The sequence below is a fragment of the Hemitrygon akajei genome, chromosome 17, assembly GCF_048418815.1.
Source record: "Hemitrygon akajei chromosome 17, sHemAka1.3, whole genome shotgun sequence".
Classification (NCBI taxonomy): domain Eukaryota; kingdom Metazoa; phylum Chordata; class Chondrichthyes; order Myliobatiformes; family Dasyatidae; genus Hemitrygon; species Hemitrygon akajei.
Window position 1 is genome coordinate 76,878,807 of NC_133140.1, and position 27,663 is coordinate 76,906,469.

Genomic DNA, 27,663 nt, shown 5'->3' on the forward strand with positions numbered 1-27,663 from the left:
GGGAGAATTTCTTGCCACAGGGAGTGGTGGGCATGTGGACACACAGCCTGGGGAGTTAGTGGAGGCAGATACTCCCACACATTGAAGAAGCATTTAGACAGCACTTGAAATAGAAATATGCTGACCTAAATGAGATTGGCGTTGATGAGTGGAGCAGTCAGCATGGGCAAGGTTGGTCCATTACACTGGAAACAAGATGTGAAGATATCCTTGTAGCACAAAGCAATCAGTTTTGATTTCTGGTCTCGAAACGTTCAGATCCCTGATATGTTCTGTTGTGTATTTTATATTTCAACAATATTTGAGTAATCTCACATATATATTGCTTGATTAAGCATTCCTATTCATTTAAGTAATCAATTATGGAGTATATGTAAAAATACGTTAATTATATACACCATCACGCCTCACTTAAAGTAAACCTGAAATTAGGCTCCCATTTTCAGGCTTCCGTCTCTTCCTTTGAATTTGTTTCACGTTCTGAAGTTGCAAAACACTTAACACATTCCCCTCTTGATATTCACAACATTTGGACCAACAGAGGTGATATTTGCAAATGGAAATTTGTATTGATTGGTGCTATTTTACATCATTCAGCAAGGTCAGAACCACACACAGCGAGGGATCAAATGGCAGCACAAATCAGTGAAGAGCTCTGAAAACAAAATGGGTAATAATTACCACTCCTCCACCAGCTGAGTGCACCAGAACCGACATTCCTTGCCGAAGGTTCGCCACCTCAAACAACATCATGTAGGCAGTCACAAAGTTCATGGGGAAGGCTGCTGCCTCGGCAAACCCCATGTCATCCGGGATCTTGTAGACAAACTCTACCGGAGTGCAGACCACCTCTCCCCAGGCACCGTAGTTGACGAAGGCCATGACCCTGTCTCCGATCTGAAACAGCGAAAAGAGTTAGCAAGCAGGAGAGCCCACGAGACCTTTGTTCCCCTGTAACTGGAGCATAAGTGTGGTCACATTTTCTTCTGTTTACATTAACTCCCCAAAACTTTGCCTTTTGTTTCCACTGACTCCAATTGATGCAAAGTCCTACCCTGAATGAGCATTAGAAATGGCAATGATATTATATTTAAACATTGAACATAGAACAATGCAGCACAGTACAGGCCCTTCAGCCCACAATGGAGTGCTGACCCTTTAACATACTCCAAGATCAATCTAACAATCTGGGAGATCAATCTCCCCTCCTACATAGCCTTCCAGTTTTCTTTCATCCATCTGCCTAGCTAAGAGTCACTTAAACGTTCCGAATGGATCTGTCTCTATCACCACCCCCAGTAGAGTATCCTATATACCTACCACCTACTGTGTGAAAAAAAACCTACCTCGGACTGCCCCCCCCCCCCCCCCTATACTTTTCTCCAATCAACTTAAAGTTAAGCCTCCCCTTATATTAGCTATTTCCAGTCTGGGAAAAACAACACAAAAGCACTCAATCGATACAGCAGCTTTTCAGACAGAACCTCCAAAGTGATCTGAGGGGCATATTTCACACACAGAGGATGTATGGTGTATGTAGAATGCCAGAGGAGAAGAGATGGGTACCATAGTAACATTTAAAAGACATTCAAGCAGGTACAAAAATAGGAAAGGTTTAGAGGGAGAGGACCAATTGCAGGCAAGTGGGATGAGAACAAGTAGGAATCTAGGTTCACGTGGATGAGCTGACTAAAGGGTCTGTTTCTTTCCTGTATAACCCTAGGAATCTATAATGAATCTAACAATTGTTGTAAAGTAGGAAATGTTGCAATCAACCTGATCACAGCAAGCTCACATAAAAGCAGAGGGATAATGATCAAACAAACTGTGATTGGAAATGTAAGTTGAAAGATACGCAGTCAGATTTATTATCACTGACTTAGACAATGTGAAATTTGTTGTTTTAGAAATTAGATCTAAAACTGCAGAATGATTGTAATAGAGGTAGTGAGTAGGTTTGCGGTGAGCAGCTTGCAACAAGTTGCCAAGCTCCAGCACCATAAAATTTCTCTAAATTATGAAAATGAATCAGTGGTGCAAAAAAACCAGAGGAGGAATAGTGAGGTGGTGTTCATAGGTTCACAGACCATTCAGAAATCTGAAGGCAGAGGGGAAGAAACTGTTTCTGAAACACTGAGTGTGGGTCTTCAAGCTCCTGTACCTCCTCTCTGATGGTGGTAATGCTCAGGACATCAGGGAGCATGCCCGCTGACAATCACACGAGAGCAGAGATATCAAAAGATCAGAGACTGCCCCACTCTCGCCCCTGTCCAGATTCTGTTCTCATTTTGGTTAGGATGATTTAAGTGCCAGGCCAGACTGAGATGGTCATGGTGTCCGTGTTGGAGGTGAGGGACGGTTTGATATGCTTCGGCTCACTGCTTCATGGGTGATGCACCATCAATAACTCTCGGAGACTGGAAGTGAACGATAGGCTTTTATTAACAGCGAAAAAGGGACCACGACCATGTCGAGACTGAGGGAGGAGCAGTGCCCCCAATCGCCTTTATACAGGGGTCTGTGGCAGGAGCCACAGGAGCAGTCAGCGGTGCGGGGGGGGGGGGGGGGGTGTCCAGACAGGTTTACATAGTTTACCACAATGGGGTATGCTCGTCTCTGTGCTGGACTGGGGCTGTGGCCTGCAGCTAATGGATTTCTGGATCGGCTGCAGTGATGCAAAGTGTTGTGAACTTCAGTCCTGAAAGCTGTTTACTTGTTTTATTGTTTGTATGATTTGTTTATCCCCCTCTCTCAGCACACTGTGTGTTTGATAGTCTTCTTTTGTTTTTAATGAGTTCTTTGTTTGTGGCTGCCGGTAAGAAGACAAATCTCATGGCTGTATAAAGTATACATACTTTGATAATAAATGTACTTTGAACTTTGAATAGGGAGCACAATTTTTGACACTGAGGCAATGTGGTGGATGCAGTTCACTCCAGCAGTGGCAAAACCCTCCCCATGATTGAGTCCATTTACAAGGAACACTCCCACAAGATAGCAGCATCCATCATCAAAGATCACTGCCATCCAACCCATGCCTTCTTCTCACTACAACCATCAGGCAGGAGGTACAGAAGCCTTAGTTCCCTCACCACCAGGTTCAGGAACAGTTACTACCCTTCAACCATCAGGCTCCTGAACCAACGTGGATAACTTCAATCACCCCACCCTGAACTGATTGTACAACTTGCACACTTATTTTCAGAAAATCTTAACACCTCATGTTCTCAGTATTATATTTTTTTTATTTACAGTTTGCCTTTTTTGCATATTGGTTTCTTGTCAGTCTTTGTCTGTTTATGTATAGTTTTTTTGTAAATTCTGTATTTCTTTTTTCCCCTGTTAATGCCTGCAGGAAAATGAATCTGAAGGTAGTATATGATAACATATACATACTTTGATAATAAACTTACTTTGAAATTTGACTTTGAATTTAGAGTCAATGTAATCTAACTATTTAGTGCTTAGGACGAGGTAGGAGATCAGGTTAGCATGAACTAGATGGGCAGAAGGACCTGTTTCTGTTCTGTAGTAGTCTACGACTCTATAAAGATGAAATGATCATTGCTGGTCAGATATATGTATGTAGAAAAAGAAGAACATCTGTGAATTTCAGAAGGCAGGTCCAAACTTCAACAAATACAACACTGATTGACAACAATACTATACCAACCTCAAAACCTTTTGCACCATCTCCCAGTCCCTCCACGATGCCCGAGCATTCGAAGCCAGGAACCAGAGGAGTCTTTGGTGGATTGTCTATATTGCCTTGGCGAACCATCAAGTCAATGAAGTTCAAGCCACTGGAAAGAGATAAATTGTCAATTTAGATTTGCATGCAGAAACTTTTAAAATTGGCATGTTGTTTCAAAAGGAATTGGATGGACCAATAGACAGGCATTCACCCAAGCTTTCTGACAGCACTGTGTTAGTAAAAATGTAGAATGTGTAGAAACTTGTAAATGGATATTGAAGGATGGTGATTGGGGAATACAGACAAATGGAATTCAATGCATCGAAAGATAGATTAGAGTACTCTCTGAATGTTGCGTGCTGAGCAAATGAACCGAATAAAGCAGGAATAACTGGAAGCTAATGGGCAGGCACCAAAAGCCATTTAAGAGGCTAATGGAAAGTTCGACTTTATCTCAAGGGAGCTGAATCCAAGCTGATTGAACAGGTTGTTATGCAGGTTGTATGGAATCCTGGCTATACCATTTCAAGGGAGGATGTATTGATCTTCGAGAAGCCACCTTAGAAAGATGCTGGCACTAAGATTGCAATTACACAGGAAGCTTGAATAGGCTAGGCTTGTGTTTCCCTTAAATAAGTGATATTAAGATGTGATCTAATCTAGGTATTGAAGATGATCAGGGGATTTGATAGCTCTCAAAGTGAATTTAGGACTGCCCTATACTACCCTGAGATTTATTTTCTTGTAGACGTTCACTGTAGAAGAAATACAATAGAATCAATGAAAAACTACACACAGACTGACAAACAGCAAATATGCAAAAGAAGACAAACTGTACAAATGCAAAACAAATTGTATTAATAATAATAAAGGCATAATGCTGAGAACATGTTGCAGAGTCCTTGAAAGGGAATCTGTAGGTTGTGGAATCAGTTCAGTGCTGAGGTAAGTGAAGTTTTCCACGCTGATTCAAGGGCCTGATGATTGATGGTTATAGTGAAATTCCCTTGGTGCTCAAACCTTGGGATTAGAGCCAGGTAGCTCAGGAATGATATCAAGGCAAATCTCTTTACACAAAGCCATGAGGTAACATTGCAGCTCTCCAAAACCCAAGTTAGACCACATTTGGAATAAATATTGTGTTCAGTTTTTGGATGCCTCAGTATAGGAAAGATGTGGAAGATTTGGAGATTTAGAGGGAACGTCTTATGAAGATAGATAGAGCGAGCTAGGGCTTTTCTCTTTGGAGGAAATGAAAATGAGAGGTGACTTGATAGAAGTATACAAGATGATAAAAGACATAGATTGAATGGACAGCCAGAGACGTTTTCCCAGGGTGTGAATGGCTAACACAAGGAGGCATAATTTAGAGGTGACTGGAGGAAAGTATAGGAGGGATGTCAGAGGTGTTATTTACACAGAGAGTGGTGAGTACATGGAACGCCATGCCAAGGGTGATGGTAGAGGTAAGTACATTAGAATCATTTAAGAAACTCTTAAATAGGCTCATAGATGTTAGACAAATGGAAGGCTATATGGGAGGGAAGGGTTAGATTGATCTTAGAATAGGTTACATTGTTGGCTAAAGAGCCTGTATTGTACCGTACTGTTCTATATCTACCAAAAGGGCAGTGGAGCTTCATGAAAAACCAGGAAGTGATTACTATCTGAATGATGAGGGTTGTGAAAGGAGGAGGTGCAGCCAGATCTGGATGACCTTGTGTACCAGTCAATAAAAGTAAGCATGCAGGTCCAATAACTGGTTAGGTGACAAATGATACACTGGCCGTCATAATGTGTGCAATCAAGGACAGAAGCATGATGCCTCACTGCAATTGTACGGGTCCTTAGTAAAACCACAGCTTGAATACTGAGTGTCTTCTACACTCAATGCCTCAGCTGACAAAAGCAAATATACAATAGCCCTTCTCTACTGCCCTGTCTCCCTGCGTCACCACTTTCAGGGAACTATGTACTTGCACCCCTAGGTCTCACTGTTGAAAGTCACAGAGTCCTACAGGATAGAAACATGCCTTTCAGCCCTTCTAGTCTATGCCAACCAAAATGCCCAATCAAATCCCACTTGCCAGCATTTGGCCCATAACCTTCCAAACCCTTTCCTATCCATGCATCTGTCTTTTACAAGTCATGTTTGCACCCTACATCAACCTCTTCCTGTGGCAGCTCATTCCTCAAATATATATTTTTCAAATGATGCCCCATTTTTTAATGTTTCTCTTAAATCTTTCTGTTCTCATTTTAAACCTATGCCCTCCAGTTCTTGATTCCTCAACCCTGACAAAAAGAATGAATGCATTCACTATATCTATGCCCCTCGTGATTGTATATATCTAATCCCTTACTCCAACAAAATATCAGAACAGATTAAAGATTAATGGTTTAGCAGCTAGTGTAATACTATTACAATACCAGCGAGCAGGATTCAACTCCTTCCAATGTCAATAAGGGGTTTTCTACATTCTTCCCATGACTATGTGGGCTTCCTCTGAATGCTCCAGTTTCCTCCCACATTCCAAAGGCACACGGGTTTAGGACTAGCAAGTTGCGGGCATTTGTATGTAATGGCGCTGGAAATGTGGCAACTCTTGCAGGCTCCCCCCCCAGTACATCCTTAGACTGTGTTGGTCATTAACGCAAACATTCCATTTCACTGTACTGTGCTCACCAGCTCGTTAATGCAAATATCTAATCAGCCAATCATGTCCCAGCAAATTATGTAGAAAAGCAAGCAGATATGGCCACGAGGCTCAGTTGTTGTTCAGACTAAACATCAGAATATGGAAGAAATGTGATCTAAGTGACATTGACTGTAGAATAATTGTGATACTGGTTAAGTATCTCAGAAATTGATGATCTCCTGAGATTTTCATGCACAAAGGTCTCTAGAGTTTATAGAGCAGGGGTGTCAAACTCATTTTAGGTCACGGGCCGGATTGAGCAAAATGCAGCTTCATGCGCGCCGGATCAGTCGGACGCGTGCGAACGCAGCTTTCGTTGCCTCCGTTTTTTCAGCCTGCTCTCATGTGTCTCAGTCTCTGCTACAACTACAAAGTGTTTCATTTTACAAATTCCGTTTCTTATGAAGAAGACTGCCGAGCAAGACTGCCGAATAAACACTAAAAACCCTGAAAACCTGGTACCTGAATAAACTCAGCATTAGCCATATCATACGCCATAGGCGCTTCGATTACTGGGGCCAGCTTTAATAGTAATTAGATATTATCTCGCGGGCCAAAGATAATTCCACCGCGGGCCGGATTTGGCCCGCGGGCCTTGAGTTTGACATATATGTTATAGAGAATAGTGCAAAAAACAAAAAAACATCCAATGAGCAGTAGTTCTGTAAGCAAAAACGTCTTATTAATGAAAGAGGTCAGCGGAGAATGGCCAGACTGGTGCAAGCTGACAGGAATGCAAAAGTAATTCAAATAATCATGCACTACAGCAGTAGTGTGCAGACATGCATCTCTGAATGCACAACACATTGAACCTTGAAGGGGATGGACTACAGCAGCAGAAAGCCATGAACTTACACTCAGTGGCCATTCTATTCTAATAAAGTGGCCAGTGAATGTATATTCCAATGTACATGTGACAAATGAAGACAATCTTTAATCTTTAAAATTATTTGGGGGACAATGACATCAACCAATTAATTTGCTTTCCAGTTGTGTACAGAATAATGCACCTAAAGATAGACTCCTTGGGTAAAACCTTTGCTTTCATGCTTTTAAATTCGAAGACATTTAAAATTAAATGTATCTGAAGTAATGAGGATATTTACAAGACATTAATATATATTCAAATTATTCACACTGGTCAAAGTGTGGCAAGCAGAGGCTGGTACAGCTAACTAGTGGTTAACGCAATGTTCTTAAAGTGCCAGCCACCCAGGGTTCAGTTCCACAACTGTCTGGAAGGAGTTTGACCTTCTTGCTATAACACGTGGCTTCCCTCCCACCTTCCAAAGACATACCAGTTAGTAGGTGAATTTGGGTTTATTTGGGCAGGGCGGCTTCATTCGTCCAGAAGGGCCTGTTACTATACTAAATAAATCAAAAAATTGAATGTTTCCAATTAAATCTGTTTTCTGGGATTATACCCAGTGCAGCATGGTTAGAAAGGAAAATAAAATCATATCACATCAAATTTACATAGATCATGTCCGAACTGAATATAGTAGTGGAACTTATAATGGAATTACTAAAGAGAGAACAGGACGTACAGCTTTGAAATGAAGAACAAATTAAGCCTGTACATTTTGATCCGATTATTCTCAGTCTCTCTCCCAGCAGTGCAGATTTCACATCGTGTTCTATAATGAACACCAGGACTTTCTTACTGTGTGTCCCTGAAATGCATTGCATTTATTCATTGAAAATGCAAGAGAGCTATCTTCGTGTGTATCATGCAAATTATGAGCTAAACTAAGATGTGGTTAAACTCTTCTTGTACTTGGTGGCCATCTTATAAGGTAACCGTTTGGATATATCCAGAAATTTTCCATAAACACTTCAAAAATCATAATGAGAGCAGAGGAGGTCTTGAAAAGCTTTGCCATATGTAACATGGGGGGGGGGGGGGGGGATTGTTCGGTTCTTTCCTTCAACTCACCAGTTTACCTCACTGCTGGCAACTGCAGAGGCTGATACAATACAGACGTTTAAGAAATCAATGGATGTAAAAAAAATTGAGTGTCATGGGCTGTGTAGGAGGAAAGAGATAGACTGACCGTGGTGGAGGTGCACAATAATGTGGGACGAAGGGCCTGTACTGTGGAAATGGCGCTGGAATGTGTGGCAAAACTTGTGGGCTGTCAAATCTGCATCTGAATCAGAATCTGTGCTGTACTGTCATCTGTGACACTTACAAAACAATGGAGGAACTCAGCAGGCCAGGCAGCATTTATGAAAAGGAATAAACAACCAATGTTTCAGGCAGAAACCCTTCACCTGGAAAGGAGGAGGGCAGAAGCCATAATATTCCCCTTTCCTTTCCAGTCCAGATGAAGGGTCTAGGCCCAAAACGTTTATTCCTTTCCATAGATGTTGCCTGACCTGCTGAGTTACTCTGGACTTCCAGCATCTGAAGAATCTCTTGTGTTTATGATGTAATAGCCTCTGTTCTATGATCTACCTGACATGAGGAAAGTTTAAAGTATTTCTTGGTTGAACCTTTTCCTGCAAAATTTCCTTTCATTTGCCTCACTCATTGAGGAAAATAAAAGTTGTGGAGGTTTTACTTTGACAAATACGAGCTATGTTTTTTTTTTGACATTGACAAGGACTTGACAGGAGCCTGGGAATAGACTCCAGCCAATGGCTAACTAGCTCAAAACAAACCCCTCTCAGTTGAACAGAGCTGTCAGTCCCCTGCTTTACAACAAGTCATGGATGTTTGGTTCAAGTATATTAACTCTCACTAAAATAATATCACTGAGACACATGTTATTTCATTTGATTTAGAGATACAGCATAGAATAAGCTTTTTCAGTCCTTCGAGTCACACAGCCCAGCAGCCCTTGACAACCCACATTTAACCCTAATCTAATTGCAGGACAATTTAAAATGAGCAGTTTACCCACCCAATACATTTTGGAGGAATTCAGTGGACCCAGAGGAAACTCATGCACTCCACAGAGAGAATATGCAGAGACTCCTTACAGACGAGGCTGGGACTGAACTCCGAACTCCGACACCCCGAGTTGTGGGCATCTCAGATTTCTCTTAACAATTTCAGACAACCTCATTCATTTAGACCCTCCGCCGTATAATGTTGTTGGACACGACCACCATCTTCTCTGTGGTATAACCTCATAAATAATAAAGTGTATGAAGAGTACAGAAGAACAGAGGTGAAAGTTGCTGTCTGTTCCTGGCTGCTTGATGTTGCTACATCCACCAGAAAGCAGACATTCCACCTGATTATTTAAAATGGAAACAAGGAGTGGGTCACATCTTCAGCAATGATAGTGAAATTATGTTTGCCATCCTGCCACAACCAATTTTCCTCAGTGTGGTATGTAGCGGCATGTATGTGTACTCTGATAATAAATTTTACTTTGATCTTTGAACTTTGATTAACAACTCAATAGTGAGTCATACAGCCCAGAAACGTGCCCTTCAGACTGTCTGGTTTCTGTTGACCATCAAGGACCTGTTTACCTATTCTCCCCCGATCTCAGATTCTGCAACCCAATTACACACTGGGAATGTCTAACAGTGGCCAACGAACCTACTAAAGCAAGACACACAAAATGCTGAAGAAACTAATTGAATCAGGCAGCATCTATGGAGGGGATTGGACAGTTGATGTTTTGGCCTGAGATCCTTCATCAGGACCGCTGAACGGCACCCCGGTAGCGTAGTGGTTAGCACGACATTACTATACATCAGGGTGTTCCAGAGTTCGAGTTTAATTCCAGCGTCGTTTAGTAAGAAGTCTCAGTACGTCCTCACCATAGAATATGGGGGTTTTCTCAGGTCTTCCAGTTTCCTCCCTCAGCCCACAGTCCAAAGGTGTACCAGGTAGGTTAATTAGTCATTGTAAATTGTCCCACGATTAGATTAGGGTTAATCAGATTTGCCAGGGATTGCTGGGGTAGTGTGGCTCGTGAGGGCCTACTCACACTGTGACACCATCTAACTAATGATAGATAGATAGACAGGCAGTGGACAAAATGTAAACTGTTCATTTCCCTCCATAGATGCTGCATGACTTGCTGTGTGCCTCCATCATTTCACGTGCATTGCTCAAGATTTCCAGCATCTACTGAATCTCTTGCGTAACAGACTAATGTGCAGCTTCTAGATGTGTGAGGAACCCGGAGCACACAGAAGAAACCAAGAGACAGTGAGAACATACAAACTCCACACAAGTAACACTGGAGTCAGATTGAACCCAGGTTGTGCCACAGAGTCGTGCCCAGAATTGAAACAAGCCCTTTGGTTCAATGCATTCATGCGAACCAAGTTGCCCCACAGAGACAGTCCTATTTGCTTGCTTTTGACCCACACGTACCTGTCTAAATGTCTCTTAACCACTGTATTTATCCTACCACTACAGCCATCTTAAGACTATAAGGCATAGGAGAAAAACTAAGCCATTTGGCTCATTGAGTCTATTCCACCAATTGATCATGACTATGTATTATTCCTCTCAACCCCATATTCCTGCTTTCTCCTTGAAACCTTTGATGCCCTTACTAATTGAGAGCCTATCAACCTTTGCTTTAAATGTATCTAATGACTTGGCCTGTCGCTGGCAATAAATTCCACAGATTCACCATACTCTGGCTCAGACTTAGTGTCCTGATGAAGGGCTTTAGCCCAAAACATTGACTCTTTATCCTCTCCATAGATGCTGCCTGACCTGCTGAGTTCCTCCAGCATCTTGTGTGCGTTGGTCTGGATTTCCAGCATCTGCAGTACCTCGTGTTCATAAGGTAATATTGATGGTTCATTCTCAGTTCAGAAGTCCGATGGAGGAGAGGAAGGAGCTATTCCTAAAATGTTGACTATGTGTCTTCAGGCTCCTATGCTTCCTCTTTGATGGTAGTAATGAGAAGTGGGATTGTCTTCAGTGATGAGTGTTTAAATGACAGATGCTGCATTTTTCAGGTATCACCTTTTGGAGGCGTGCTGGATGCTGGGGAGGCAGTGCCCATGATGGAGCTGGTTGAGTTTACAACTTTCTGCAGCTTTTTCTAATCCTGGGCGGTGGCTCCTCCATACCAGACAGTGATGCAACCAATTAGAATGCTTTGTAGAAATCTGTAGAAACTTGCTAGTGTTTGATAACCTCAAGACTTCCATGTACGAACTTTTCTTTCTTTCCCCCCTCAATGTACTTACATTTGGAAGTTAGATTCAGCACTGATGCCGCAAAGACATTTCATGACGGTTTTCATGGCTGGTGGTATTAAACCAGATTCTGATTCATATTCTGATCTGTCTAAATGGCATGCAACAAAACCTTTTCACTATATCTCGGTACACGTGACGATAAACCAATACTGATACCTCTACAGATATCTGATCACAGAAATGATCAGTCAGTGCAACGCAGAACTGAAGGCACGCGTACAAAAGCATTTCACCACAGCACAGAAATGGGCCCTACAGGCTATCTAATCCATTCAAATTATTAATCTGCCTAATCCCATCAACCTGCGAAAAGATCATGGCCCTCCTTTCACCTCCCATCCATGCAATTTCCTTTAAATACTGAAATAGAACCAGCATCCACCACTTCCACTGGCAGTTCGTTCCATACTCACCAGCCTCTGAGTGAAGAATTCCCCCTCATGTTCCTCCTAGACATTTCACCTTTCACCATTAACCCATGACCTCTAGATTCCGTCCAACCCACCCAACCTGAGTGGAAAAGACCTGCATCATTTACTCTATATATATCTTTAATAATTTTGTACACCTCTACCAAATCTCCCCTGATTCTCCTACGCACTAGGACATGTGATGGTTATAATGAATACAGATATCTGACTACAGGAATAACCTGTCAATGCTGTGCAGTACTAAAGGAACAGCACCATCAGAGACACCACTGCTTGGAAAAGTTGAAGCCCCTTCTACTTCGCAGGTGGATTCTGAAGACTGCATTGCCCCAGACCAAGCAATAGAGTTTTCTCCAAGTGAAAACCAAAAAGAAAACTGCAAATGACAGAAATCTAAGATAAAAGCAGAAAAAGCTAGACATTTTTGACAAATAGGCCATGCCTGTGGGGGAGGGGAGGCAGAGCTGATGAATAATCTTTAACATGAAATGTTGACTCTGTTTCTCTTTCCACAGATGAAGCCCAATTTGTTGAGTATTTCCAGCATTTTCTGTCCTTATTTTGAGTTTTTCCCAGTGTCACAGCTAGTATTTATCTCACAGTCAAAGTCACCAAATGAAAATCTGTTCTTTATCTCATTGTTACTTTTTGTAAGGGAAGGCCTGCTCCATACGAACTCTCTGCTGCATACCAAGAGTGGTCTCAACTCAAACCTTCAATGGAACGATCACAGCACGCAACGTTTAATTATAGGTCACACACACAAAATGCTGGATGAACTCAGCAGGCCAGGCAGCATCTACGGAAAAAAGCAAACTGTCAGCGTTTCGGGCTGAAACTCTTCATGAGGACTTGTATAAGTCTTTCATTTTGTTTCCTCTCAGCTTCATACTGAACGAATGGATGCTTCTTCCTGTTCTCCCGTGTTGCCACCGGTGTCAAGCCCAAGCTCTGCAAAGTTAAAACTGGCAGATGCCAATAATAAGACCAACAAATACAACGCTCTATTCTGCATTCTGGGTTAAAGAAGGGTGCAAGGGTATAAAGGTGAGCAGGAAGACCAGCAAGTAACTCTTCAAAAATTAATTTGACATTGGAGTTCCATTCAACGCTGAATATAGAACATAAAACAGTAGAGCCACATTACACCCATCAGCCCACAATGTTGTGCTGACTTTCTAATCTGCTCAAAGATCAAACTAACCCTTGCCTCCCACACAGTTCCACACACAAAATGCTGAAGGAATTCAACAGGCCAGGCAGCATCTCTGGAAAAGAGTATAGTCGGTGCTTCGAGCCGAGACTGTTCATCAGTCCTGATGAAGGGTCTCGGCACAAAACGCCTACTATTTACTCTTTAAAATTACACCCCCTTCTATTAGCCATTTCTGCTCTAGGAAAACGTTCCTGCCTGTCCACTCAATCTCTACCTTAAATTTCAAAGCAAGTTTATTATCAAAGTATGAATATGTCACCATATACTATCCTGAGGGTCATTTTTGTGCAGGCATTCACAGTAGAACAAAGAAATACACCTTATCATCTTGCTCACCTCTTTCAAGTCAAATTTCATCCTCAAGTATGTCAGACAAGTAGATGCTTTGGAGACACCTGGATCCATTCGTCCATCATTGCCCATCTCTCCACATCCCACCTATCACCTACCAACACCTGTCTTATCCGTCCCCCTCACCTCTTTACACTGGCTATCTCCCTTCTGCAGGCCCAGCCCTGATGCAGTGTCACGACCCAAAATGTCAGCTGTCCCTTTGATGCTCAACCCGGTGAATTGCTCCAAAGGTTTATGTCTTAGCTAATGAATTTTTGTTGGTTAACTTATGTCAAGGAATACAGAAATGAAGCTGGTGAAGGGAGTTAGGTTTTAAACTGCCACAGATGAATTGACTAACTTGGAGGAGATAACAGGCCTTGTCCTAATCCTGATCCAAGGAATCCACTGAATAAATTCAAAAATTACATCGGGCGAAGTGTTAAAATTTTAATCAGGAGTGAAATAAGGAAGTTTGTAATAATCAGGAAATATCTTCCTTAAAAATGCAACAAATTTAATATTTCAAAACTATGATTTTTATTATTGGTATCAAGGAGTATGAAATAAAGGATATTGAATTTATAGAGTCTTATCATGTTCTATCACACAAGACTTATCACATTGAAACCTAGCTGATACTGAAAGGCCTGGATTGTATGGACATGGATAGGATGTTTCCATTAGATCAAGAGCTCTGAGGTAACGTTGCAGCTCTATAAAACTCTAGTTAGACCACATTCAGAATGTTGTAATCAGTTTCGGTCGCCTCATTATAGGAAGGATGCGGAAGCGTCAGAGAGGGTGCAGAGGAGATCTACCAGGATGCTGCCTGGGTTAGAGATCATGTCATATGAGGATAGGTTGAGCAAGCTTGGGCTTTTTTCTTTGGAGCAAAGGAGGGTGTGAAGTGACTTGATAGAGGTGTACAAGATGATAAAAAGCAAAGATCATGTGGAAAGCCAGAGACATTTTTCCCAGGGCGGAAATCAGAAATAAAATTGGGCATAATTTTAAGGAATTGAAGCACAATATAGGAAGGACGCCAGAGGTAATCTTTTTTTTTAAAACACAGAGAGTGGTGGGTGCATGGAATTTCCTGCCAGGTGTGATGGTAGAGGCAGATACATTAGAGATCTATACATTGCTGTGCAAAAGTCTTAGGCACATATATACTGTATAGCTAGGGTACCTAAGACCTTTGCACAGTACTGTATTTATGGAGCAGAGAGTGAGCTTGTAAATTTAGCGGGAGCAAAGGAAGTTAGGAATGGTGAGGCTGTGGACAGGCAGCAGAGAACAAGTGCCAGGGGTTGGGGGGCAGGGGGTGGCGAGGGTGCAAACCCACCGAACCCTGAGAAACCAGGCAAGGTCATTTGATTCCAAACAATTGGCTTATTGATCATTACAGAATGTCTTTCTGGTGCTTCCTGCTCTCTCCCCTCTTCCCAAGCATGATTCCCTTCTCCCTGCCCCTTTTCCACTCTCAGTCCACAATAGAGACCCATATCAGAATCAGGTTTATCATCACTCACATATGTCATAAAAAAAAATTTTTTTGTAGCAACAGTACAGTGCTATACATAGAATTACTACAGTATGTGCAAAAATCTTAGGCACCCTAGCACTTCAATAGGTACATATGTGGATGATGGAAAGAAGGACTATGCAGGAGGGAATGGTTAAATGAAATGGTTGACACTACATCGTGGGCCAACGTGCTGTAATGTTCTATGGTCTAGTGGGAGAGTCTCGGATGCAAAGTAACAGCCTTAGAATATAGGGATCTCTAAGAACAGAGATGAGGAGGAATTTCTTCAGTCACAAGGTGTTGGGTCTGTGGAATTCATTGCTACAACGGGCCGCAGAGGCCAAGTCTTCAGGTGTATTTAAGGCAGATTGATCAACTCTACATTGGTAGGGGGTGTAACAGTTGTGGGGAGTAGGTGGAAATATGGAGTTGGAAAAAAAAGACACTCCATTGAGCAAATGGGCTAATTCTGCTCCTATATCTTCTGGTCTATAACTAAATGTTTGAATAGGCTCAACAGCCTCTTATTCTTGTCTTGATTTTGAGATCTTATACAATGTGTGCCTTCAACCTGCAGTCAGCTCTGAACACACACTGTACAGTGATGAGTGATGCAGATTCATTATTACCGCTGTCACTCCAGACTTGCCTCAACACAGAAGCCAACAAAACGGAGTCCATTACTTGTTAACTTCATACAACCACTTGTCAGACTGATCACAGTGCTGCTCAGAATTTGAAAGTACTCTTGCTTTAATGAAAAACAGAGAAATTTAAAAAATAGGTTTAATAATTACATCTGTGCCCAAGATCTGCAATGTTATTCCCTTGAGATAATTCATTACAACAAGATTTTAAAAAAACAAAAGAAAAGGTACACTTTTGATTCAATAGAACATGTCAACATGTTACAGTTCGAGAAAAAAAGGTTTCTTTTGACATTAGTGTCGAAAACGTTAAACGAGAAGTTTGATAGAGATGTTCAATCATTTGAAAGGTTATGACTGGGTAAATAACAATAAGTTGATTCGACTAGTCAGGAAAATAATACTGAGACAACACAGATTTAGGATAATTACAAAAAGAATTAAGGGGAGATTGGGAGTAGCACAGTAGTTGGTTAAATCGTGCAATTCCCTACTGCAAGCTGTTGCTGAAAGAGCAGCAATAAATTACATTTGGAAGGAATTAGATGATTTCTTACAGGAGAAGGAAATTAAATCTGAGGAAGAGGGGTTGGGCTAAAGCAAAGCATTAGTCATAATTCATGGATTAAATGGTATATTAAACATTGTAACAATCCATGACATTAATATTTTCCAAATTCCTAATTTGACGTCCCAGAATTATTAGAGAAACAATTAAGTTATTAAGTACACCTGCTCTTCAATACAAATGTCTATCAGACAATCATGTGGCAGCAACTTAATGTATAAAAGCATACAGACATGGTCAAGAGATTCAGTTGTTGTTCAGACCAAACACTAGAATGTGGAAGAAATGTGATCAACATGACTTTGACTGTGAAATGATTTTTGTGCCAGATGGGGTGGTTTGAGTAGCTCAGAGGATGCTGACCTCCTGAGATTTTCATGCACCACAGTGTCTCGTGTTTACAGAGAATGGAGTGAGAAACAAAACAAAACATGCAGTGAGTGGCAGTTCTGTTGGCAAAAATGCCTTGTTAATGAGAGGACAGAGGGGAATGGGCAGACTGGTTCAAGCTGACAGGAAGGCGACAGTAACTCAAGTAGCCATGCATTACAAGAGTGGTATGCAGAAGAGCATCCGAACACATTGAACCTCAGAGTGAATGGGTCACAACAGCAGAAGACCACGAACATACACTCAGTAGCCACTATATTAGGTACAAGAGGTACCTAATAAAGTGGCCACTGAGTGCAGATCCTGGACAACACAAACACCTACGTCAGGATGCTGTTCATTGACTATAGCTCAGCATTTATTACCATCATTTCCACAATTCTAATTAAAAAATTGCAGAACCTGGGCCTCCGTACCTCCCTCTGCAATTGGATCCTCAATTTCCTAACCGGAAGACCACAATCTGTGCGGATTTGTAATAACATATCCTCCTCGCTGACGATCAACACTGGCACACATCAGGGGTGTGTGCTTAGCCTGCGGCTGTACTCTCTATATACACATGACTGTGTGGCTAGGCATAGCACAAATACCATATATAAATCATATCTAAATTTGATGATGATACAACCATTGCTGGTAGAATCTCAGGTGGTGACGAGAGGGCGTACAGGAGAGAGATATGCCAACTAGTGGAGTGGTGCCGCAGCAACAACCTGGTACTCAACATCTGTAAGACTAAAGAACTGATTGTGGACTTCAGGAAGGGTAAGACAAAGGAACACATACCAATCCTCATTGAGGGATCAGAAGTGGAGAGAGTGAGCAGCTTCAAGTTCCTGGGTGTCAAGATCTCTGAGGATCTAACCTGGTCCTAACATACTGATTTAGTTATAAAGAAGGCAAGACAGCAGCTATTCTTTATTAGGAGTTTGAAGAGATTTGGCATGTCAACAAATACACTCAAAAACTTCTATAGTTGTACCGTGGAGAGCATTCTGACAGGCAACATCACTGTCTGGTATGGAGGGGCTACTAAACTGGACTGAAAGAAGCTGCAGAAGGTTGTAAATCTAGTCAGCTTCATCTTGGGTACTATCCCACAAAGTACCCAGGACACCTCTAGACAGCGGTGTCTCAGAAAGGCAGCACCCATTATTAAGGACCCCCAGCACCCAGGGCATGCCCTTTTCTCACTTTACCATCAGATAGGAAGTACAGAAGACTGAAGGCACACACTCAGCGATTCTTGAACAGCTTCTTCCCCTCTGCCATCCGATTCCTTAATGGCCATTGAATCTTTGGGCACTACCTCACTTTTTTTTTAAATTTTCTTTTTTTTTTAAATACAGTATTTCTGTTTTTGCAAGCTTTTTAATCTATTCAATATATGTAATTGATTTACTTGTTTATTTATTATTATTTTTTTTATTTCTTCTCTGCTAGATTATGTACTGCATTGAACTGCTGCTGCTAAGTTAACAAATTTCACGTCACATGCCGGTGATAATGAACCTGATTCTGATTCTGAAATGCATCTCTGCTGTTACTAAGATCCTTATCCACACCTTTCCGTCTCCTAAGTTGGCGATTCCAAAGTTCTCTTGGTTAACAATCCATAGAGTCATAGAGCACCACAGTACAACAAAAGGCCCTTCAGCCCATCCAGTATGTGCCGAGCTGTTATTCTGCCTAGTCCCGTTGATTCACATTTGGACCATAGCTTTCACTCTACTCCTATACTGAAATGTTTAAGGAGAACATGAGGGGGAACTCCTTCACTCAGAGGCGAGTGAGAGTGTGAAGCAAGCTGCCAGCAGTGGTGGATGCAGGCTCAATTGCAACAATTAGATAGATAGATAGATAGATAGATAGATACTTTATTCATCCCCATGGGGAAATTCAACATTTTTTCCAATGTCCCATACACTTGTTGTAGCAAAAACTCATTACATACAATACTTAACTCAGTAATAATATGATATGCATCTAAATCACTAACTCAAAAAAAGCATTAATAATAGCTTTAAAAAAAGTTCTTAAGTCCTGGCAGTTGAATTGTAAAGCCTAATGGCATTGGGGAGTATTGACCTCTTCATCCTGTCTGAGGAGCATTGCATCGACAGTAACCTGTCACTGAAACTGCTTCTCTGTCTCTGGATGGTGCTATGTAGAGGATGTTCAGGGTTTTCCATAATTGACCGTAGCCTACTCAGCGCCCTTCGCTCAGCTACCGATGTTAAACTCTCCAGTACTTTGCCCACGACAGAGCCCGCCCTCCTTACCAGCTTATTAAGACGTGAGGCGTCCTTCTTCTTAATGCTTCCTCCCCAACACGCCACCACAAAGAAGAGGGCGCTCTCAACAACTGACCTATAGAACATCTTCAGCATCTCACTGCAGACATTGAATGACGCCAACCTTCTAAGGAAGTACAGTCGACTCTGTGCCTTCCTGCACAAGGCATCTGTGTTGGCAGTCCAGTCTAGCTTCTCATCTAACTGTACTCCCAGATACTTGTAGGTCTTAACCTGCTCCACACATTCTCCATTAATGATCACTGGCTCCATATGAGGCCTAGATCTCCTAAAGTCCACCACCATCTCCTTGGTCTTGGTGATATTGAGACGCAGGTAGTTTGAGTTGCACCATATCACAAAGTCCTGTATCAGTTTCCTATACTCCTCCTCCTGTCCATTCCTGACACACCCCACTATGGCCGTGTCATCAGCGAACTTCTGCACATGGCAGGACTCCGAGTTATATTGGAAGTCTGATGTGTACAGGGTGAACAGGACCGGAGAGAGTACGGTTCCCTGTGGCGCTCCTGTGCTGCTGACCACCGTGTCAGACCTACAGTCTCCCAACCGCACATACTGAGGTCTCTCTGTCAAGTAGTCCACTATCCAATCCACCATGTGAGAGTCTACTCCCATCTCCGTTAGTTTGTGCTTTAAGATCTTGGGCTGGATGGTGTTAAAGGCACTAGAGAAGTCAAGGAATGTAATCCTCACAGCACAACTGACCCCATCTAGGTGAGAGAGTGATTTGTGCAGCAAATACGTGATAGCATCCTCCACTCCCACCTTCTCCTTATACGCAAACTGAAGCGGATCCCAGGCGTGCCTGGTTTGTGGCCTCAGATTCTGTATTATCAGCCGCTCCATGGTCTTCATCACGTGCGACGTCAAGGCAACAGGTCTGAAGTCATTCAACTCCTTTGGTGGTTAAGAGAAGTTTCGATAGGCGCATAAATGGGCGAAGTACGGAGGGCTATAGCCCACTTGCAAATCAATGGGATTAAGCAGAATAACCATTCAGCATGGATTAGATGGGCCAAAGGGCCTGTTTCTGTACTGTAGAGTTCTATGATGCTACAATTCTACAGCAATATGTTCATTTGGGATCTCACACTAGATGTCTACCATCTTGGCAAGGTTTTAGTCAACAACTTTAGTAACGCCTCATGCACCTTACTGTTCACCCTCCTGCTCAGACTCTATTTGGCCTACTTGCTTTGAGTACCTCCATGTTTTCTTTAAATTTCAGATATCCAGCGGCAATATTTTGCTCGCAACCAATCGCATGCTCAGTATATTTCTTTAATTGATGAGGGAAGAGTGGGTTAGGGAGCAGATTTAGTTCAGTAATGTGCCATTGACAAGCTTCAAGTTCTCTTTCTGGCATTTCTCACTTATATTGTGCCTTTACTGCTCCAAGTCTGCACTACTCCCTGGTACTATTAATGGTGAGGACGTGGATGTGGTGAGGACCTACAAGTACTTGGAGTGCAACTGGATGACAGACTGGAGTGGAGCACCAGGACAGACGCTACGTACAAGAAGGGCCAGAGTTGCCTCTACTGCCTGAGGAGACTTTGAAGTATGCACATGTTCTACCAGTCTGTTGTCACGATACAATCTTCTATGCTGTGGTCTGCTGGGGCAATGGCGTCAACCAGGGGGATGCCAACTGAATCAATAAAATGGTTAGAAAGGCTGGCTCTGTTATCGGAGTCAAGTTGGACACACTGGAGTCTGTAGTAGAACAAAGGACCCTGCAGAAAATCCTGGCAATTCTGGACAATATTTTTCACCCTCTGTATGCCTCCCTAGCTGAATAGAGAAGCACTTTTAGCAATTGACTAAGAGAACTGCACTGCTCCAGGAAGCACTAAATGACGTTATTCTTCCCTTGGTAATTAGATGCTATAATGAATCAACCTTTAGCCAGGGGAGTGATGGCCCCCTCCTTTTGGACTGTTTGAGGTAACTTATTTTTTATTCTTTCTTACTTCTCTTCTAATATTTGTGTATTTGTACATTTGGGCACTTGTAATGTTACTGTGACACTGTAATTTCCTTTGGGATCAATAAAGTATCTATCTGCCTATCTATTTTTAACTTTCACCTCCTCGGGACATCCCAACTTTGTGTACAGCCATTGAAATACTTCTAAAGAATGTTCGCTGTTGTAGGAGACTTGACAGCCGGTCTGTGCACAGGAAGCTCCCACAAGCAGCCATGCAAAAAAAAAATCAAATAATTTAACATACAAGACCATAAGACCAGAACATAAAGGAGCAGAATTAGGCCATTTGGCCCATCGGGTCTGCTCCCCAATTTCATTAATGCAGATCCAATTTTCCTCTCAGTCCCAATCTCCTGCCTTCTCCCCGTTTCCCTTCGTGGGATTGATTGACAACCATGCGGTCACAGGTACAAACTCCTTACAGGCATTGGCGGGAATTGAACCCAAGTCGCCTGAACTGTAAAGCCTTGTGCTCACCACTACACCACTGTGCCACCCAGGCTTATAAGGGTAATTGAAAAAAGGAGGAATTTCTTCAGCCAGCGGATGGAGAATCTGCCAAATCCATTTCCACAGGGAACTATGAAGGCCAGATCATTGGTATTCAAGGCAGACATTAATAGGTTCTTGAGAGCTAAGGGGGAAGGAGTTCAGGGTTCATTAGATCATTAGACATAGAGCAGAATTAGATGGTTTGGCCCATTCACTCTGCTCCATGGCCTCTCAACCCCATTCTCCTGTCTTCTCCCCATAATCATTGATGTATTTACTAATCAAGGACCTATCAAACGCTGCTTTAAATATACCCAATGACTTCACCACCACAGCTCTCTTTAGCAATGCACTCTACAGATTTGCCACCTTCTGACTGAAGAAGTACCTCCTCATCTCTGTTCTAAAGGGATATCCCTCAGTTCTGTGGGTGCACCCTCTGGTTCTAGACTCCCCATTATAGAAAACATCCTCTCCACCTGTACTCTATCTAGGCCTTTCAATATTCGACAGGTTTCAATGAGACTCCCCTTCTCATTCTTCTAAACAGTGAATACAGAACCAGCATCAAATGCTCCTCATAACTCAAACCTTTCATTCCCAGGGTCATTCCTGTGAACCTCCTCTGGACACTCACCAACGTCAGCATATCCTTTGAGATATGGGGCCCAAAACTGCTCAAGACACCCCACATTACGGGGAGAAGGCAGGAGAGTGGTGTCGAAAAATAAAATCATTGGAAGAGCAGACACGTCTCGGCTTCACATCTCATTCCAATGAAGAAACTTCTTACAATGCAAATCTCCTCCAGGACCGCACACAAGGTGCTGGATGTCGGGCAAAATCCATGAAGAGGATTAAACAGTTGACGTTTTGAGCTGAGAGCCTTCATCAGAATTGATGAAGTGCTCTCCCTCAGTACTGCATGCCAGTGTAGCCCTGACCATGGTTGGTGCCTGGAATATAAAGGGACACATACGAGCAGACACGTATACACGTGACAAATAGATACAAACACAGTGATGCAATCTGGCATTATCACTTATGTACTCAATCTAAGAAAAAAATACATCCTTTTACTTTAAACACTGCAACCACCTCATGTTTTCACACAGTTACGTGTCGCTCTAACTTGTGTTTCAGCCTGAAGACTCATGTGCCATTCCTTCACTCTCCTCTTCCTTCCCCATCATTTGTTCTGAAACAATTTCAACAGTTTTACCGATGCAGTCAGCCGGAGAAACTCAGCAGGTCAGGCAGGAAAGGAATAAACAGTCCACATTTCATCAAGACCCGCCCGAAACGTTGACTGTTTATTCCTCTCCATTGGCACTGCCTAACCTGTTGAGTTCCTCCAGCATTTCGTCTGCCTGTTACTCTGGATCTCCAGCATCTGCAGAACCTCTTGTGTTTATGATCAACAGCTTATCGTAAGCATAAATAGCAAAACTGCAGGCAGATATTTTCAATTAAATTAACTGGGAAAAGCTCAGTACAAAAGCTCAAATCTTGCTTGTCAAAAACGATTTTTACTACGATTTAACCCTATTAAAGGCTCCCAATAATTTCATGTCTGTGTTCTTTCCTCCTCAAGTGAAAGATCTCCCCTTCCAGTCAGTGGCGAATTGATTGATGGCGCGGTGCAGTCTCCGAGCCCGGGGCTTGCTGATGGCTCTCTTGCCAGGTTTGAAACAGGACAGGTCATTGATTAGGATCTGAATTAATCACTCTATTACTCAACACGGACTCAGTATATTAAAAAAAAACCGCTCGGGAGAATGAGAGCAAGAAAACTGATAAAGGGCAGTGACAAATACACAATTAGAGTGTATGAGTCATTTATATTAACAAGGATCTAAGCTTTGCATTTATATTTCTATAAATGAGCATCCAACAGCATATCATAGCGGCTTAAAGTATAATTGCTCTGCTAAGTGTTTCACAACAATAAATAAATAACTTGCTTTATTCTTCTGCACAGAGTTTTGACATACATGGTGTGTCTTTTCCCTTAAGGGAGCTGGTATAGCAATTGCACAGAAGAATATAATGTAGCACGTAGTCAAATGCATACAGTATAGTGCTGAATATATACTCACAAGTAGTATATGGATGTGACATAGATCACATTCAGGATATCTATGAGCATGTAGTCATACCGATGTACAGATATAGGCACACACTGGATATTAATTGTGACTCTTGTAGACAATTACACAGTTTATCAATAACATACCAGGATAAATCAACAGGATAGAACAGGCTCAATGGACCAAATTCTACTTTTATATCTTATGGTCTCCTCCAAGAGCCCCGTCATGGTTTGGAGGCTTGTGTGCCTCGATAACCCAGAGAGCCATGCGGCCTCGAGTCAAGGCTTTATGCTTTGGCTCTTGGTAGGGTCATCCATGGCAAACAGGTCAAAGGGTAGAGGTCAGACTAAGAGTGGTCCACCGGTCCTCCAGGTTCGGGGGTTCAGCTCAGGGCTAACAACCCTGACCGGTCAAACAAAACTATTACAGAATCCTTCTACATCTGAGTGCGATGGCATTCCTGAGTCTTGGTGACTTGCATGATTGACAGTAGTGAGAACTGAGAGGAAGCTACTGACACCGTGAAGGAAGCCCAGACCACCACCGGAGATGGAGGACCTTCACCGCTGCCCCAAACACCAGGGGCGTAATGGGCAGCAAGTAATCTTCCGGCCTAAAATTTTACATTGGATTTTATAAATATAAAAGATGCTAACTGACTCTAAGCAAACACAACCTGGAGATGAAGAACGTTTACGACGGGGGATGTGTATGGTTGGAATACGTAACATGTTGCTGTCTATCACCAGAGGCGTATGATAAAGGTATAGGATGACCCGTGTCCGATAAGTGCAGACTCATGATTAATGTACAAACGCAGACTCGTGGTCAATGTATAGGACCTGCTCGGACATGGTAAGCGAATAGGATGTCCTCTTTAGTAAGTGCAGATTGATGGCGAAAGCCTTGGTTACTCCCTGAGTACATGTGAAAGATGCTAATGGTTCAGGACGCTGTCACACATATACACTCTCGCCCTCTCTTTCTCACACACACTCACACTCAACCCTCACACACACAAAGTACAGCAACACAGATTAGACAGAAAACTGCTACTTTACCAGGCCTTCACTCTGATCTTCACCTCCCCCTCCTGGGGTTCGGGCATCGCTTTCCTGTTCACCCTGAGCTTGTTCAGCCCCCCGAAGCCGGCCAGGATGACGGCTCGGATCTCTTTGGTGTCTCCCAGCCCGCTGCCCCTCTCCTTGCCCGCATCTTTCTCAATCATGTGCTCCGTCTCCTCGCTCTTGTCCAGCCCTTCGTTAGCCATAAAGCAGATAAAGGAGATTGCCCGAAACACAAGGGGTGGAGGGCGGGGTGGGGAGAGGGTGCTGGCTGTGTCTCTGCTGCAGACGGTGTGAGTCTACCGTGAACTTGAGCATCGATTGAAACCTAGCGCTGGCGCAGACAGGCAGAGCCGGTCGTAATGCGCAGTATATAACACGCCAACAGCAGCTTCTGCTGTCGCTGTGCAGGTGATCTGTATACAGCGGAGAACTATATCCAACATAAAATGGTCTGTGGCAAGCAGATTCTGACATAACGTGCACTAATATAATTATAGTTTTTTTTGTTTATTTTGTCGTGTGTTAGTTAGAATTTGTGCAGTATTAACTTCGTGTTAATTCGTGTTGGTAATATACCGCGGGTCTGCTACACAAAAGCTGATTTTCACGGCAGAGCTCATCCATTTTCATGCCCTGAGCATATATGCCCATAACAATAAACTTGAACTTGACAATTCGGGGTTCATTGATGAAAGGTCTCAGCCCAAAACGTCGACTCCTTGTTCCATTCCATAGACAATGCCCGAGTTTCTCCAGTATTTTCTGTGTGTGGTGCTCTGGATTTCCAGCATCTGCAGAATCTCTTGTGTTTGTGTTTCATTTATGTTGTGTCTCTGATGCCTGTGTGCCATGTATTTGTGCATATGTCAATAAACTTGACTTTAACTTTGACTTTGAAACTTAGCTTGGACAAATATGCAGTAATAATAAGATGGAATCACAAAGCAGGCACACCATTATCTCTACTTCCTTAGAAGCTTAAGGAGATCTACTTAGTTAGGTACTGCCTGTTATGTCACTGGCATTCAGGGCAGCAATGATGGTCCTCCATCTCTGTCTGTCCTTGGCCATCTTCTCTATAGTGCCCCGGGTGTGGTTCAGGGTCTTCATTTCTGCCTCTATGCTATGGCGCCAAGTTGCTTTTGGTCTCCCGCATTTCCTCTTCCCTTCAGAGTTCCAAAGAAGTGCTGCCCTGATGATGGAGTTAGCCTCTCTTCTCGGCATGTGCTCAATCCATCTCCAGCGGTTCCTCGTGATGATTGTGAACATCTCCTCTTCATGACACTGATGTTTGAGATTTGGCATGCCACCAGATATCTATCTTCCACTGATGGACTGTTGAAAGTGTCCCGACTGGCTCCGTCATGGTCTGGTATGGTCACTAAGACAACTGTGCTGATCCAAAGAGTGCTATATGAGGTCATCCTTACCCTCGCCCATTAGACCATGGACCATAAGACAAAGGAGCAGAAGTTGGCCGTTCGGCCCATCGAGTCTGCTCCGCCATTTCATCATGAGCTGCTCCAATGATTAGGCTGTACAAAGATTCAACCCATAGTCGGGGATGTGGTGACCCCCTCCTGTTAGACTGTTTGAGGTCTCTTATTTTTTATTCTTTTTTATTTCTCTTCTAATATTTGTATATCTGCCCACTTGGAATGCTACAGTGACACTGTAGTTTCCTTTGGGATCAATAAAGAATCTGTCTAACTATCTATCTGTTCTGAAGCAGAAGACCACAAGAGACTGCAGACAGTAGCGGACATAGCCCAGGCTATCACAAGGACAGCCCTCCCTACCACTGACATGAAGTGCTGCCTCAGGAAGGTGACATCTATCATCAAGGGGGATCCCTACCTTCTAGGTCATGGTCTGGGTCTCTACTCACTGGGATTCAGAATAATGAGGGGTGACCTCATTGAATGATGAAAGGCCTCGATGGAGTGGAAGTGAAGAGGATGTATCTTATGGTGGAGAAGTCTTAAGACCAGAGAACACAGCCTCAGAATAGAGGGGTTTCCAATTAGAATGGAGATTAAGAAGAATTTCTTTATCAAGGGAGTGGTGAATCTGTGAAATTCATTGCCATAAGCAGCTCTGCTGGCCAAGTCATTGGGTATATTTAAGGCAATCATTGATAGATTCTTGATTAGTCAGGGCATGAAGGGACACAGGGAGAAAACAGGAGATTGGGGCTGAGACGGCAAATGGATCAGCTGTGATGAAATGGTGGAGCAGACTCAATGGGCCAAATGGCCTAATTCTGCTCCTATATCTTATGGTCTTATCGTCAGGATCTCTTCTTGCTGCTATTGTCAGGCTGGAGGTATAGAAACTTTATGTCCCATATCATCATGTTCAGAAGCAGCTACTTTCCTACAGCCATCATGTTTCTGAACTGACCACCTCTTGCACCATCATGGACTTTCTCTGATTGTGGCTTTTTTCCTTTTTTTTTAACTAAAGTCTTGATTTTGACAACCTTTTGTTTCACTGTGGATTTAATTTATGTACATTTTTTATTGTGCTTGTTGTCTGTGATGCTGCTGTGAATAAGTTTTTCATTGTACCTGTATCTCTCTGTACTTGTGCACAAGACAATAAACTCAAATTGAATGCTTGTTATTTGCCCAGATAACTGCAGCTTCAACCCTATACCTGATTGACATTCCACTCGATTGGCATCTCCTCCATTGTTGAGTGTGAAGACTCAGCGTTTTAGGAACAGCTTCTTCCCCTCAACATCAGATTTATGAATGGTCCATAAACTCATGAACACTACCTCACTTTTCCTCGTTTGCACTAATTCTTATTTTATCTATTATTGTAACTTACAGTTTTTTTTTGTCTTGCACTGTACTACTGTCACAAAAGGTTAAATTTTGTGATGATGTTTCTGTGATTCTGATTGATTTCTCACCCTGGAAAGCTGTTGAAACAGAGGAATACGCCACCAACTTCAAAGAGAAGACCTTGCCATCAATAACCATAAGACCATAAGCAT

At 42.6% G+C, this 27,663-nt stretch overlaps 1 protein-coding gene across 1 annotated transcript in view; it reads right to left on the reverse strand.

Annotated features, from left to right (window-relative positions):
- Positions 1-24,999, reverse strand: part of vat1l (vesicle amine transport 1-like) — a 185,282-nt gene extending 160,283 nt beyond the window's left edge. Inside the window, exons 1-3 of the mRNA XM_073070404.1 lie at positions 24,654-24,999; positions 3,674-3,803; positions 682-897 (exon numbers count right to left, since the gene is read on the reverse strand). Coding sequence (XP_072926505.1) covers positions 682-897; positions 3,674-3,803; positions 24,654-24,862 — 555 coding nt within the window. The 5' untranslated portion in view covers positions 24,863-24,999. The remainder of the gene's footprint in view (positions 1-681; positions 898-3,673; positions 3,804-24,653) is intronic.
- Positions 25,000-27,663: the final 2,664 nt, after the last annotated feature.